General features: G+C 35.0%; 1 protein-coding gene across 1 annotated transcript in view; it reads left to right on the forward strand.

Annotated features, from left to right (window-relative positions):
* Positions 1-16,193: 16,193 nt before the first annotated feature.
* LOC144442484 (tetratricopeptide repeat protein 23-like) overlaps positions 16,194-17,086 on the forward strand; it is a 46,498-nt gene continuing 45,605 nt past the window's right edge. Inside the window, exon 1 of the mRNA XM_078131845.1 lies at positions 16,194-16,585. Within this exon, the coding sequence (XP_077987971.1) occupies positions 16,449-16,585 (137 nt within the window). The 5' untranslated portion in view covers positions 16,194-16,448. The remainder of the gene's footprint in view (positions 16,586-17,086) is intronic.

Consider the following 17,086-nt stretch of genomic DNA (forward strand, 5'->3'; position numbering starts at 1 on the left):
GTCTATAACAAGATGATCCAATCAGTAATATCCAAATTAGTGCCTAATAATGAGTCTTTTTGATCAAAAATCTATCATTAAATTAAGATGTATTCTTGATGTGTTTATCTCATCAGTGATATGCAAATTAGGGCTAAAAAGACTAACAATAAAATAGTCTATAACAAGATGATCCAATCAGTAATATGCAAATTAGTGCCTAATAATGTGTCTTTTTGGTCAAAAGTCTATCATTAGATTAAGATGTATTCTTGATGTGTTTATCTCATCACTGATATGCAAATTAGGGCTAAAAAGACTAAAAATAAAATAGTCTATAACACGATGATCCAATCAGTAATATGCAAATTAGTGCCTAATATGTCTTTTTGGTCAAAATTCTATCATTAGATTAAGATGTAATTTTGATGTGTTTATCTCATTAGTGATATGCAAATTAGGGCTACAAAGACTAAAACTAAAAGTCTATATTTATAAAGTCTATAACAAGATGATCCAATCAGTAATATGCAAATTAGTGCCTAATAACGTGTCTTTTTGGTCAAAAGTCTATCATTAGATTAAGATGTATTCTTGATGTGTTTATCTCATCACTGATATGCAAATTAGGGCTAAAAAGACTCAAACTAAAAGAAAGTCTATAACAAGATGATCCAATCAGTAATATGCAAATTAGTGCCTAATAATATGTCTTTTTGGTCAAAATTCTATCATTAGATTAAGATGTAATTTTGATGTGTTTATCTCATTAGTGATATGCAAATTAGGGCTAAAAAGACTAAAACTAAAAGTCTATATTTATAAAGTCTATAACAAGATGATCCAATCAGTAATATGCAAATTAGTGCCTAATAACGTGTCTTTTTGGTCAAAAGTCTATCATTAGATTAAGATGTATTCTTGATGTGTTTATCTCATTAGTGATATGCAAATTAGGGCTAAAAAGACTAAAACTAAAAGAAAGTCTATAACAAGTTGATCCAATCAGTAATATGCAAATTAGTGCCTAATAATGTGTCTTTTTGGTCAAAAATCTATCAAGAGATTAAGATGTACTCTTGATGTGTTTATCTCATCAGTGATATGCAAATTAGGGCTAAAAAGATTAAAACTAAAAGTCTATACTTACAAAAATGCTATAAGAAGATGATCCAATCAGTAATATGCAAATTAGTGTCTGAAAATGTGTCTTTTTGGTCAAAAATCTATCATTAGATTTAGATGTATTCTTAATACCATGATCTCATCGGTGATATGCAAATTAGGGCTAAAAAGCCTCAAACTAAAAGTCTATATTTACAAAACGTCTATAACAAGATGATCTCTTCAGTGATATGCAAATTAGGGGCTGATAATGTGGCTTTTTGGTCAAAAGTCTATCAGTAGTTTAAGATGTATTCTTAATACTATGATCTCATCGATGATATGCAAATTAGGGCTAAAAAGCCTAAAACTAACGGTCTTTATTTAAAAAAGTCTATAATAAGATGATCCAATCAGTAATATGCAAATTAGTGCCTAAAAATGTGTCTTTATGGTAAAAAATCTATCATTAGTTTAAGATGTATTCTTAATACCATGATCTCATCGGTGATATGCAAATTAGGGCTAAAAAGCCTCAAACTAAAAGTCTATATTTACAAAACGTCTATAACAAGATGATCTCTTCAGTGATATGCAAATTAGGGGCTGATAATGTGGCTTTTTGGTCAAAAGTCTATCAGTAGTTTAAGATGTATTCTTAATACTATGATCTCATCGATGATATGCAAATTAGGGCTAAAAAGCCTAAAACTAACGGTCTTTATTTAAAAAAGTCTATAATAAGATGATCCAATCAGTAATATGCAAATTAGTGCCTAAAAATGTGTCTTTATGGTAAAAAATCTATCATTAGTTTAAGATGTATTCTTGATGTGTTTATCTCATCAGTGATATGCAAATTAGGGCTATAAAGACTAAAACTAAGTCTATATTTACAAAAGGTCTATAACACGATCCAATCAGTGATATGTAAATTATGATCTAAAAATGTCTTTTTGGTTGTCTATAATTAGATTAAGATGTATTCTTGATATGATAATTTCATCAGTGATATGCAAATTAGGGCTAAAAAGACTACAACTAAAAATCTGTAATTACAAAAAGTCTATAACATGATGATCCCCGAGCACTGAGCAAGGACCATTAGTTTTTCACCATTAGAGTAGTTTTTGTTACATGGGAGGAGTTTTAAAAAAAAGTTTTTATAAGAGAACTACCGTCTCCCTCATTAACCTCTGTAAAAAATAAATAAAATAAAAGCTGTAAAAATATAACTGGTGTAAACCAAAATGCTCCTGTAGGTTGCAATTGGTTTTGCTAAATTAAAACTGAATCATAAAAGTTTGATTCAATATTTATCTGAGTGACTATTACAATGGGCTCAGACTTCCAATATCTGATTTCTTTCAAAACTGGCACAAAGGTGACATGTCATTCGGAAAATATGCCATATTTGTCATCAAAAATCAATATTTTCTGCATAATTAATCATAAAACAAGCTTTATTTTGAAACCTGGCCTTGAGCTCCCATGGACTATACGGGGAAGGTCTGCTGTAAAGTCTGTATGCATATGTCATAAGGTACATGTACATGTATGATATAGGGTATATACTTTTCTAGGCGAGAAGATTTTGGATAACCCTGCCCATCTAGACTGGTTGATTTTATTTTAATTGTAGTTCAAAATATTGATATATTTTTCAAAATAATTCTTACAATTGCTAAAAGTAAGATTTCATTTCTCAAAAAATTAATTATTTTTGATCAGTTTTTAGGTATTACATCATATGAACTACCGTCTGCATGTATTATAGACCTGTATAGTATGTATTTTGAGTGATACAGTTGGTATAAGAAAGAGTCAGACCATTTTTAGGGTGTGTAGTATGACAACAGTTTGGTTTTTGGGGGTTTCAACATAGCCTCCCTATGTCATTTCACAAAGAGTTGCCCACCTCATCCTGGGATATATGGTCATGTGAACAAAATTAATGAAAGTGGTTTATTTTGCCAATACTAGTTCAAAGAAGCACACTTTAGATAAATTTTCTTTGCCGGCCCTACTATTAAATTCTATCTTAATAACAATAATGATAATAATAATAATAATAACTTTAGGGTAATAATAATAACATATAATAAATAATCACTAATAAGTAATAAGTACTAATATAATAAATACTAATGTATGATAAATACTAATATATAATAAATACTAATATATAGTAAATAAGCACATAATTAGGCACCAATGACTGTTAATTTCTAATTCTCCTTTCATAATTAATTGCACTTAAAGTTGAAATAGTATTGGCATTATGGATTACTCTCATTAAACATGTTCATATGACAGGACAACTCTGTGTGAAATGATACTAGGAGGCTTTGCTAAGATTACCAAGCCCTTACTGTTGTCATACTACATACCCAAAAATGGAGACACTTTCTAATACCAACTTTATAGCACAAAATAGATACTCTACAGATCTATGATAGATACAGGCGGCAGTTTGTACGATGAAATAGCTAAAAACTGACCAACTTAATTGTCTTTTGGAAAATGAAATCTCACTTTTAAGAATTGTAATAATGTTTTGAAATTTATAGATTTATTCTAAGCTGCAACTGAAGCAAAATCTATCAGTCCAGCTGAGCAGGGTTTTCCAAAGTTTTCCAGCCCAGAAAAGTATACAAAAAAACACTGCTTTCCAGCAGACCTTTCCCACCTATGGGAGTTGTGCAACCCCCCCCCCCCCCTCCCATATTACTTCTGCAAAAAAAATTTAATTCTCTGAGATAGGACAAAAATACACATTTTGATAACACATACAAATTCTACCCACTTTATGCAACTTTAGTCCGTTATTATTTCATAATCAATTTAATAGTATAAAAATGTTTTTGCTTGACTTATTCTCATTGGCTTTTCTAACCATTGGGGTCGATTTTTCAGGGAGAAACAGTAGAACAATAAAAAATCAATTAATTATACTGTATTTGCAAATTTATACACACAGTTCTTTCTTTATAGTGGTTTCCCAAACCTGGGCAAGTTTACCTTCATCAAGATTTGATTTCTTCCTTTCACCCCATTTCATAAACAAATATTGTCTACAAATTATAACCTTGAAAATTTAATATCAACCATATGGGAGCACTTTGGTAAATGTAATTTATATTGAATGTATTTTTTCATTATTTTATTAAATAAAACACAATATATTAACCAAACTGTATTAATACAATTTCCATGCAAGTTTATTTTCAGGAAGCCAGGCTCGACAAAGATGGACAAATGATGGAAAATGTGAGTCAAAAAACTTTCTTTTTAATATTTAATATGTTTATACATTGAAAGTTAGATTTAGAAACTTTATTTCTATTTGATTGTCATGTCTGCAATATAAAATAAATTTAGAAAATAATATAATTGCATTGTGAGTGAATACTTCAATTCTTATAATATTTCTTAAATTTCTTTCTTTTAGCCTGTGGTGATAAGAAGACCCAAGACTGATCGATGTATTTGATTATTACGATACTGATGTGTATTTTGCATTTATGTATATCTATTAAAATGTAATTTATGTATTCAAATGTATTTTTAAGTTATTTTATTAGTAGAACTTTTGGAGGAGTTTAGAAGAACAGAAAAACAGTTTCAGACATCAGCACCAAGTAAGTTTTTTGAGTTTTTTTTAGTTTGTATGGCTGCATGAATGATTGCCCTTTTAACTATCCCACCTCACCCCTTCCAACATACGTACATCAAATACACTATCATTTTTGCGTCTCCGGCACCAATTGTCATATCTGCGCCATCATCTACCTCGCGTTTCGGTCCGCTGTCTTCGCTGCACATGATCATATATTACATATTGACATACACAAACAGCACTCCTCGATTTTTGTTATCCCTTTCCGTACGTCTGGTTTCTTGTGGATTTTGGTTTTCTCTGACTAGGTGGGTCTCTAGGGTTGATTACTTTGTTGTTTGGTTGGTTGGCGTTGGTTGGTTGGTTGGTCGGTTGGTCGGTTGGTTGGTTGGTTGGCAATGGTTCGTTGGTTAGTCCTTTGTAGGTTTTACATATTTTTCACTTGCTGTCTATGGCCTTAATCTCTCATACCAACACACATAAACCTCACAAACCTCCGCCGTGTCGCCGCCATCTCTATTACTGCCGTGTCGCCATCTTTATTTGCCATCACCGTTGTGCGTCATATTCATTACAACAATACAATAAAGTCCCCCATTCATTTTAACTTTCTGTATGTATGTTTGTATGGTTTAGAGTTATAATGGCACATTCCATTATAACTCTTCATATTCGTAGTCAAGCATGTGCATGTATGTTAACCCCCTCCCCCCCCCCAAAAAAAAAGTATGTGTCCTTGTATGGTGATTCAAATTGGCAACAAAGAATTGCTTGGCAGCGATGACACCCCTAGCATTGACTAGATAATATGGATTTTAGAGTAATCAATTTTCAATGCGGCCTAAATTCAACTGCATACAGAGCTCAGTAGAGAGCTATCAAACATTTAATCCTCTTTTTATCAGGGGGGTGGGTTGGTCAATTTCACTACAAACATTCAAATTAAACTCTCAAATCCAGGGGACCATATAGCCAGAATTACCATACGAGTATGACTACATTCTCAGTCTAAATAATTGTTGGCATAGAAATGCTACTAATGACTGAGTGAATTTAAGGTACTGTCGTCTTTAGTGTATCCATGGCAGTGTATTTCAAGGCAATATCTATTATATGGTACGTCTACAGAATATCAAGTATACATCACTTACACCTAAAAGCTATGAATGGTAAGCGTCATCTAGAAGTTCTTTACTTATCTTTGCTGTTCATCTACAATTGATCTGTGCTGTCATGAACACAGATGAAAAGTGATGTAGCCTCAAATATTCATCTGAAAGTTGTTCATCAACTGACAAATTTTCATCAAGTCTTCATCAAAGACAGTCTTCAATATTTCAACTTACTAGCCAAGTCAAATTCAGAATTTTTTATGACAAATATGGCCAATATTTTGTCATCATTGCAAAGGTCACAAAACAAAGCAATGACAAGGTCTCAAAGCTCATTATAAATAAAATGGGTATTAAGTCATTTAATTTAGGTTTCTATGTATTAAGCTACCAGACTGAGCTTGTGCACAAAATGTGAAGTTTATTTTTTTGACATTTGTGCCAGGCTTGGTTGAAATTGGTCTATGCATCTCTGCTGTATACTGTGCACTATGATTAATGTTTGGCTATTTGACCTTGAAGATACAGGTCGAGGTCAAAGGTCGAGGTCTCAGAAAGACCATTATCAATAATATGGATATGGATAATATAACACTCAAAGTGGGTCACTATTACACTTCAATAATAGCACCCGGTATTAAATAGCACTATTGCAAGAAATGTGGGAATGAATACTAGCATCCATTATTAAATAGCACTATTGCAAGACATGTGGGAATTGAATACTAGCATCCATTATTAAATAGCCCTATTGCAAGACATGTGGGAATTGAATACTAGCATCCATTATTAAATAGCACTATTGCAAGAAATGTGGGAATTGAATACTAGCACTTGGTATTAAATAGCACTATTGCAAGACATGTGGGAATTGAATACCAGCACCTGGTATTAAATAGCACTATTGCAAGACATGTGGGAATTGAATAATAGCACCCGGTATTAAATAGCACTATTGCAAGAAATGTGGGAATTGAATACTAGCACCCGGTATTAAATAGCACTATTGCAAGAAATGTGGGAATTGAATACTAGCAACCGGTATTAAATAGCACTATTGCAAGAAATGTGGGAATTGAATACTAGCACCCGATATTAAATAGCACTATTGCAAGAAATGTGGGAATTGAATACCAGCACCTGGTATTAAATAGCACTATTGCAAGAAATGTGGGAATTGAATACTAGCAACCGGTATTAAATAGCACTATTGCAAGAAATGTGGGAATTGAATACTAGCAACCGGTATTAAATAGCACTATTGCAAGACATGTGGGAATTGAATAATAGCACCCGGTATTAAATAGCACTATTGCAAGACATGTGGGAATTGAATACTAGCACCCGATATTAAATAGCACTATTGCAAGAAATGTGGGAATTGAATACTAGCACCCGATATTAAATAGCACTATTGCAAGAAATGTGGGAATTGAATACTAGCACCCGATATTAAATAGCACTATTGCAAGAAATGTGGGAATTGAATAATAGCACCCGGTATTAAATAGCACTATTGCAAGACATGTGGGAATTGAATACTAGCACTTGGTATTAAATAGCACTATTGCAAGACATGTGGGAATTGAATACCAGCACCTGGTATTAAATAGCACTATTGCAAGACATGTGGGAATTGAATACTAGCACCCGGTATTAAATAGCACTATTGCAAGAAATGTGGGAATTGAATACCAGCACCTGGTATTAAATAGCACTATTGCAAGACATGTGGGAATTGAATACTAGCACCCGGTATTAAATAGCACTATTGCAAGACATGTGGGAATTGAATACTAGCAACTGGTATTAAATAGCACTATTGCAAGAAATGTGGGAATTGAATACTAGCACCCGGTATTAAATAGCACTATTGCAAGATATGTGGGAATTGAATACTAGCACCCGGTATTAAATAGCACTATTGCAAGAAATGTGGGAATTGAATACTAGCAACCGTTCATGTTGTACTTAAAAATAGTGACCCCCCCCCCCCTGCAATTCATCCACAAAACAATCCCCCCCCCCTGACAAATATAAAAACACAATGTCCTGCCCATCTGTTGACAGGAAACACTCTTTTTGTTCACGCACACTGCATATATAGTTAATTTTACATGTTACATTTTCAGTAATTTTAATTTTTATACTATTTTTTTATAACATTAGCATGGAACTATAACAAAACAATAGATGGTTACAAAGGCCAAAGAAAATGATTATCAAAATCTTGTGAAATTAAAATGCTTTTACTTTTCTAAGTATGAATGAATGAATGAGTGACTGTTGTTCTTATAACCCCCTCTCCAACCTACACATTTCAAATACTACCCGTATTTTCATCATCATCGCCATCAACTACCTCACGCCTCGGTCCTTTTTTGCCATCACTATGCATGACCACATATTACATATACACAAACGGTTCATCTTTTTTCTTTTTCTTCTCATTTTGGGTTGTCCTCAGGTTAGGTTAGGTCAGAGGGTCGGTAGTTTGGATTATTTTCACTTGCCTGGCTATGGACTTTCTCTCATACTTAACATCCACAGACACAAATTTCGCACTTCCACCACTGTCACCAATTTCACCACGTCTCCATTTGCATTCATCATCTTCGCTGCGTCTTCATCTGCATTCGCCATCCTTCCCGCGTCTCCACCTGCATTCGTCATGTTCGCCCTGTGTCATATTCAAGTTATTTTTACACCAACACCAACACAAACTATAGGTTTTCATGTTTGAGAGTTATAATGGCACCATACCCTCATAACTCCTCACTATTGGCTGTCAAGCATTGTGAGTGTGTGTATTAAACTTGCCCCCCCCCCCCCAAAAAAAAATAAATAAATAAATAAATAAAAGTAATAAATAAAAATAAAGGAAAAACTGTGGCCTATTGTATATAAAAGGGTATGTATGGCAACTCAAAGGAAGCGACAAAGAATTGCTTGGCAGCAATGATACCCCTAGCATTGACTAGATAATATGGACGTTAGATTCAATATTTCATGCGCCACATTTCAACAGAGCTCAGTGAAGTTCTACCAACCCTGTACATCATATCATTGGGATTAGGAATGGACAATAAAAATATCAAGGATCTAACGTTCAGGGGACTTTTTTGCCCGACTTGCCATATCATAACGGTACTCGGTATATACCAGTTAATCTAGATGAATGAAATAAATGAAATAAAATATACCATAAGTTCTATAAATAGTCTATACATATAATGACCAACTGAAAGTACTATCATCTGGCTTTTGTGGCTGTCATTCAAGGCAATTTCTATTACATCTACAAGATATCAAGTGTACATCACCTACATCTGACGGCTTAGAGTGTTAAGTGTCTTCTCTAGGGTACTTACTTTTTATTATTCGTCTACATTTGATCATGATGTGTGATGATGATGAACGTAAGTGTAGTCTGTAAGGTACGCCGTGATGGGGCGCCCTCACACTTCAGCCAACCCCTCCCACGCCGGTGAGGGCGGAACGTCAGGACGTATCTTACAGGCTAACGTAAGTGACACACAAAATTAATTATGTATGCGTAAGAGCACATGACACACATCTTATGGCAAATGACTAGCGTATGGAAATAAATGACACACATAAGGCAAGTAATGCACGTATGACCACAGGGGCGTGTAATATTTCTTAGATTGTTGTTTTCCTGGTCTACAGACTAGATATAACAACCTTTTGACTATATATTCCTACCTGTAAGTAAGGAAAAAAACATTTCCGCTACTTTAGAGATTGACACATTTGTAGCAGCAGGATTCGTATGATATTTTCCTAAGAAAACGGCGATCCAGGGCGGCAATCTAAGCAATAATACGTGCCCTGTGCTCGTGACTATAAATGACGCACACACAAGGCGAATGATGCACACATGACAATAAATCTAAATGACACACATGACTACATGAGATGACTACATGCGATATGACTACATGAGGTGACTACATGCGATGTGACTACATGAGATGACTACATGCGATATGACTACATGAGGTGACTACATGCGATGTGACTACATGAGATGACTACATGCGATATGACTACATGCGATATGACTACATGAGATGACTACATACGATATGACTACATGAGGTGACTACATGCGATGTGACTACATGAGATGACTACATGCGATATGACTACATTAGATGACTACATGCAATAGTGCGATGCGAGATGATGACATGATATGCGGCGATTTTGTAATGACGTTATGCCATTCGTAGATTATTCAATATGCATAAGGGGTAGACCATTCGATATCCTGGGGGGCTTGGAAGATTGGTGGAGAGTCATTATTTTTTTCCCCACCTGCTTGCCTGAGAATTATTTTTTTCTCCTTTTCCTATGCTGGCAACTTTTTTTTTCTTTGCTTCTTTGAGATATCCGGATTTTTTTTACGTCAATGTTGAACACCTACATTTGTTGCCACAATTTTCTGTTTGGTTTTGGCACACGGTAATAGAGAGAGTAAAAAGATGCTGTTCTATCACACACATATTATATTTAAAAAACTACATATTTCATACATGTTTGATTTTCAATTAAATAAGCATGACATGGTATGGTGACACACTGAAAATACAAATCGGAAACTTGATTGGTGAGCTCAAACATTCAGATAGACCGGTCAGTTTCTCCAGATTGGTGGATGGGGGGGGGGTGTCAGTGTTTTTTTTCCATTGGGCCGACAAAAAGTCACTGACCCCCCCCCCCTGAATAAAGTTTCATAGCATCTGACAGTAAGTTGTAGAGGGAAGAGCTTTGAGACCGGGATATGTCCACCTCTTGTGCGAGTGTCTGTGAATGGGGGGGGGGGGGTTCTAGCGGGTCTCCCCCTAGAAAACGGCCTGGATGATTTTTACTTCTAAAGGCAATGTTTAGGCTATTCACAGACACTTTCAGACAATAATTTACAAATTTTACAAAACAGCTCTAACATGTAAAAAGCAACTCTGTGAGGTTGAAACATTTTTGAAATAAAATTTCATAGCATCTTGACAGTAAGAGGTGGAGGGAAGAACTTTGATTTGAGGCTTGGACATGTCTACCTCTTATGGGGGGGGGGGTCCTAGGGGATCTCCCCTAGAAGCTTTTTAAGTTTTTTTTACCAATTTTGGTGAATCTTATTGTTGGTTTAACGAATGAGTGGCCTCTGGGGTGATGGAGTCCAAGCCCCCCCCCCCCCGCCAGATCTGTAGTTTTTTGTTTCTATTTAGGCGATTTTTAGGTTATTCATAGCCTCTGAGATATATATTGCCAAACATCGAAAAGCTAAAGTAAATATAACTTTTTACATAAGTTTTCCATGTTATAAAAGTGGGCCTGTAACATTGGTATAGGGTCATTGATATTGCATTTATAGTAAAGTTACTGATGTGTTAGAGCACTTTAGGAGGTCATACCTAGTGTACAATATAAACTTGAATTTGAGTTGTGGTGTCGATACATGTAGTGTCTGAAATAGGAAGTATATTCATCCCTTTTGACAAATTCATACTGAAGAGACTAGAACAATTTAGATTAAGTTCTTTTATAAACTATCCAATAGTATGAAGGTTACCATTACAAAACCTTCAAGTTCACTTTTGCCCCAAAGTGTAAGATAAGTGAAGCACTGATTGTGAAACAGCCAAACACTTACATGGCATGTTCTGTAACTAGTGTGGTAGCTAGGTAATACATGTATTATATGTATATTTTTTATGTATAGTTATGTTTGAACCCTTACATGAAGTAATATTTAAACCATTTATGAAAGAAACAGAGACAAGAACAAATATTATATGTACCACAGGCTAACGAAAGTGACTGGTCCCTGACATGTGTTTGAAACTGTTTGTCATGATTTGACAAGTGTCCTGGTTGGAGAGGTACGAGCAAGTTGAACAGTATACTCGAACCTGTGCATCATTTCCCTGCCAAGACATTTTTTTTCTAGCAGCAGTGGTCCATCTTTTTTTTCCATAACCCTCTCATATCCGGATTTTTTTTTTCAAGCAAATCCATTTGGCATCTTTTTTCCCCAAAAATCTTCCAAGCCCCCCCCCCCCCCCAGGATATCAAATGGTCCACCTCTTACCACGTGCAACATGCTGAGGAGTACTCCCTAGCCTGTTTCATATTAATACTCGTATTATGCGTATTGAATAATCTACGAATGGCATAACGTCATTACAAAATCGCCGCATATCATGTCATCATCGCAGTATTGCATATAGTCATCTCATGTAGTCATGTCGCATGTAGTCATATCGCATGTAGTCATCTCATGTAGTCATATCGCATGTAGTCATGTCATGTAGTCACATCGCATGTAGTCACATTGCATGTAGTCATCTCATGTAGTCATATCGCATGTAGTCATCTCATGTAGTCACATCGCATGTAGTCATATCGCATGTAGTCACCTCATGTAGTCATATCGCATATAGTCATCTCATATAGTCATATCGCATATAGTCATTGCAGTATTGCATATAGTCATTGTAGTATTGCATATAGTCATTGCAGTATTGCATATAGTCATTGCAGTATTGCATATAGTCATTGCAGTATTGTATTTTCGAATATTGGCAGGCATTCTACGCCATACACGTACACAGAACATACATATGCGTGTTGTGTTAAAAGCCAAGCTATACACTGAGATGATCGTTACAATGTTGCGAACTATCACCGTGAAACTGAAAGTAGAAGTACCACAGACATCGATTTGGTACAATCTGAATACGAGAGTAAATTTCATTCTTTTGTCATGTAAATAAACTTCTACAAAGAACACGAGTTTTGTGATATCCCATATGGCAAGCCGTTCAGGCCAGAATTATAATTCTAATTTTATATTTTTCGTACTTACAAACTAATTTTAACCGTTTATGTACTTTTATTCCATGTTCACATTATTTTAATTGAAATAAGTTTTCATTTATTTGAGAAAATTAGTTTTATTTTTCGTCAAACCAGATTTTTTTAAAAAGGATTCCATATAATTGAATGTCAAAATATATTATTTGTTAAAGTTTTTTATTTTTATTTTTTTTCAATTTTTTTTTCAACTTTTTATTTTTTCAACTTTTTTTTCAACTTTTTTTCAACGATCATTTTGCTTTGAACAATTTCCCATGTAGACACCAAAAATATATTACAGAGATTAAGATGTCTTCATACAAAAGCCATTAAGATGACGACATAACCTTTGACACGTCGCACAATTGTAAGTTGTAAAAACATGTGTATATGTTCTTCTGTTCGCTGGCGACTTCCCAGGCCGGGACGCGAGTTATGGGGGAATGCACGAAGGGGGACCGATTGTCTGCCATGACAGACGAATGCTCCTACCACGAGAACTTGTACAAGTAGCTGCAATAAGCCATTACAATAAATTGTAGTCTTAATTTTTTGTTCTGACCATTCTATCATTCCGTGGATGCACTTCAAACTCACGCAAGATTCCTCGGAATGATAAGCACTGAATAACGCCACCTTTGGAATTTGTGACTATTTTTTTGCATCTAAGGAAAACATACACTCACTAATTCGCGATACTGCGAAATTCATTATTGTTGATACAGATTTGTGATTACTCTATTGTTGATGTTTGTCAGTATTTATTTATTTATTTATTTATTTATTTATTTATTTGTTTGTTTGTTTGTTTGTTTGTTTGTTTGTTTGTTTGTTTGTTTTTTGTGTTTGTTTTCATAAACAAAACTAACTGAGCCTGAGTTCCTAATAATTTACTGCAACTCTTTGCAGGATTTCGATCTCAAGCATTTCCTTTCCAGTACTGCATAAACATGTGCCTTTTGAGTCAAACTTCCTACTCTTACTCCCGGCGTCGCATACATAGATGTTGTCATCATCATCTGTTGCAAGCCCCTGTGAGACTTTCAACATTGTTTTTAGGCCGGGTAGCTTTTGAATTCTCTGCAGATTTTATAAGCTTCTGAGTAGTTTGTTATTACGAGTGTGTCGTCAGCACAGTAAACAGACTAAAATAACCCTTAACTCCACTAAGGGCATAGTACATTCTAAACGGTATCTACACAAGACCCACTTGTACTACACTGGTGTTTTTACATTTTAATTCAAAGGCCTCAGGTCCAAAATACAAGTCACTATGAACAAAAACACAATACGATTCATTTGTTTCAGCTTTTACAGTGGTAGAGCGTGTTTGTGAAAGGTTGCAAGAGTTTGTAAATCAAGCTTACCTATACCTGGTTAGACTCTTGTTAGACTGTAAGATACGTCGTGACGTTCTGCCCTCACCGGGTTGGCCGATGTGTGAGGGCGCCCCGCCACAGTACTATAGTGTAGATATTCTGATTTTTAAATGTCTACATAACCTGGCTCCTATGTACCTCTCTGACCTCCTTCATAAAAGGAGTTCAAGTAACCAAATGGGTACCCGTTCCTGCACCAACAATCTTTTGTATTTACCATTTCCAAATTGTCGTATTTTTACTCAGTCATTTAGTTTTGAAAGCTCCAAACTTTGGAACATTTTACCTACTCACCTTATCAGTATTACGAATTTAACTTGTTTCAAAAAATCTTTAAATTCATACTTATTTGAATCTCTTTAATCCTTTTACATTGTCTGTGGTTATACAATTTTATCTCTTTTACGCTTCATACTTTTTAATGTTTTTCAATTTTTATGTGTGTTACCTTGTTTTGTTTTTGTTGTTGTATTGTGTACATTTGCTTTAGGGCCCCTGGGAAGATTAGGCTGGACCTAACAGGGTCACCCTTTTTCTTTTGAAATGAAAGTCGTTATTATTATTATACATACATACATACATACATACATACATACATACATACATACATACATACATACATACATACATACATACATACATACATACATACATACATACATACATACATACATACATACATACATACAAGAAGAATACATTAAAGTAATGAACAATAAACAACACATCAAAACAATAGCCAAATTTAGATTAAGTTGCCATCAACTTGCCATTGAGAAGGGTAGATATACAAAACCAAAAACACCAGTAGAAGACAGACTATGTACACATTGTAAAGAAATAGAAGATGAAAGACATCATCTAATTCATTGTAAATTATATACAAAACAAAGAGAAAAAATGTTTAGTATTATCACTACCCTCAACTCAAACTTTATAAACTTAGATAGAGGAGAGCAATTTAGATATATACTACAATCAAAACATAAGGATATTATAACCGCTCTCTACATATACCTGGATGATACATGTAGTCAATAGACACACACTAGAACTACTATATATTTTAATATTTATATTTCATAGATCATTATTAACTTTATTTTGTTTAAATACCAAATTAGAAATGTAAAATTTTCTAAACGGCTAAAATAAAGTGTTATCTTATCTTATCTTATCTTATCTTTACATACATACATACATGTACATTGTGTATGCACAGTGTGTTTGTGTATGTGTGTAAGTCTATGGGAGAGGGGGGGGGGCATGGAAAAAAATCAAGAACTTGCAGGGGGACATCGATTTTTCCCAAGCTTTTGTAGGGGGGGGGGGCATGAAAAAAATACACAAGGAAAAGGGGAAATCCTCCGGGGACCCCTGGAAGTAAAATCTGGGCACTTACGAATGTTGAAGTTCGCTATTCTCAAATTGCGCTGTTTTCACACAAAAGCCTTTACCTTTGAAGGCTATACATCCAACATGGAAACATCTCGTTGCCAGTAGGTAGTAGTCATCTCACACTTTTTTCAAAGATGGATGTGGACACTGTATACAGGTGAACAACGCACATTGAGTTCCGACGAAGAGCATGTATATGTATACACGTGGATAGCTGAACACCGACGCACCGACCAAGCGTCACTGCGACCTTGCACCATCGTTGACCTGGCGAAGTCTGACTCCCACCTTCTACACTAACATAAGACGTTGTTCTCTCTAATTAGTTTCTCATTGTCCCAACATATACTCTCTCGACCAACCAAAAGATCTAACGTCTCTCGAGTCATTATAATAATAGCGCATCCAGGTGAACGTCTACACAGTTATATAGATATAGTATATAGATAAATTTAATTAAGATGACATATTAAACTTTTAATGTGTTATCTCCCACTCAAATTTAAAAATGTCGCATTTTGTCTGAGTTCACAGATACAGAACTAGAAGAAATTGGTCTATAATCAGGTTAGGTCAGAAAACTCAGTGAAATCACCCCTAAATCTCCAAGAGCGTATGCGTTTTGCCCGAAACACATGTATGACTGCACTTTACTTCACCGGGTGTGAAGCTTTGATAAACTGCGAGGGCGCCCTTGGCGCGCATACCAATAACAAATATGGCCGACAAAACATTGGTAGCAACGGCATAACACAGCATAACACAACGGCATAATACGTTAGTTGTACTTCTCGTTGAGTTCAATCACTCAGGGGAATAATACAACTCATATCATTTATTTTTAGTGGCCAAAGGCATTGTATTGGTGGCAAAGTGTCTGTGTTGGACCTATAGGTATATCGTAAAACTGTATTCGTGGACGTACTCTTACGATACGTGTGTGTGCCACTGTATGTAGAACAGTTGAAGACTGGAATTATGGCCGACATGTATAGCTCCGATGAAGATAGGATGCAAATTGCAGAAATTGGACGGCATATCGTTGAAGTACCCTCGGCTTACAGCGACGACGATGACCATGACGGCATCCGTGTTGTCAGTAAACTTGATATCAGGTGAGATGTCCTGATACTAATACACATGCATATAACAATACATCCTGCAAAAAATGGCAACTGGATATTTTAATAACATAGAGAAATCAAAAGCATTGATGTTTAATAGGTCAGGAAAAACCATGCAGAAACACAAATTCTACCTAAACATCCTTGAACTTGAAAGGGTATCATCATATAGTATATCTATTCAGTAAGCTAAACACTACAGGAAAACTTAAGGCCCAGCAAGATCTAACTAACAAGGGTGAAAACACCATGTTTTAAATTAAAATAATATCTGTTCTCAGAAGGCCAGATACCAGTTAAATTATATCTGCAAATGTTTGATGCTACCATCAGACCAATCCTACTGTACTGCAGTGAGGTCTGGGCTGGTGATGTTATCAACTCCACAACAAATTTAACAAATATTACAAACCCCAGTGAAAAAATGCATACACGATTCTGTAAATTTCTACTCCAGGTTAGCCCCAAATCACACAATTTAGCATGTTTATT

The sequence above is a fragment of the Glandiceps talaboti genome, chromosome 11, assembly GCF_964340395.1.
Source record: "Glandiceps talaboti chromosome 11, keGlaTala1.1, whole genome shotgun sequence".
Taxonomy (NCBI): domain Eukaryota; kingdom Metazoa; phylum Hemichordata; class Enteropneusta; family Spengelidae; genus Glandiceps; species Glandiceps talaboti.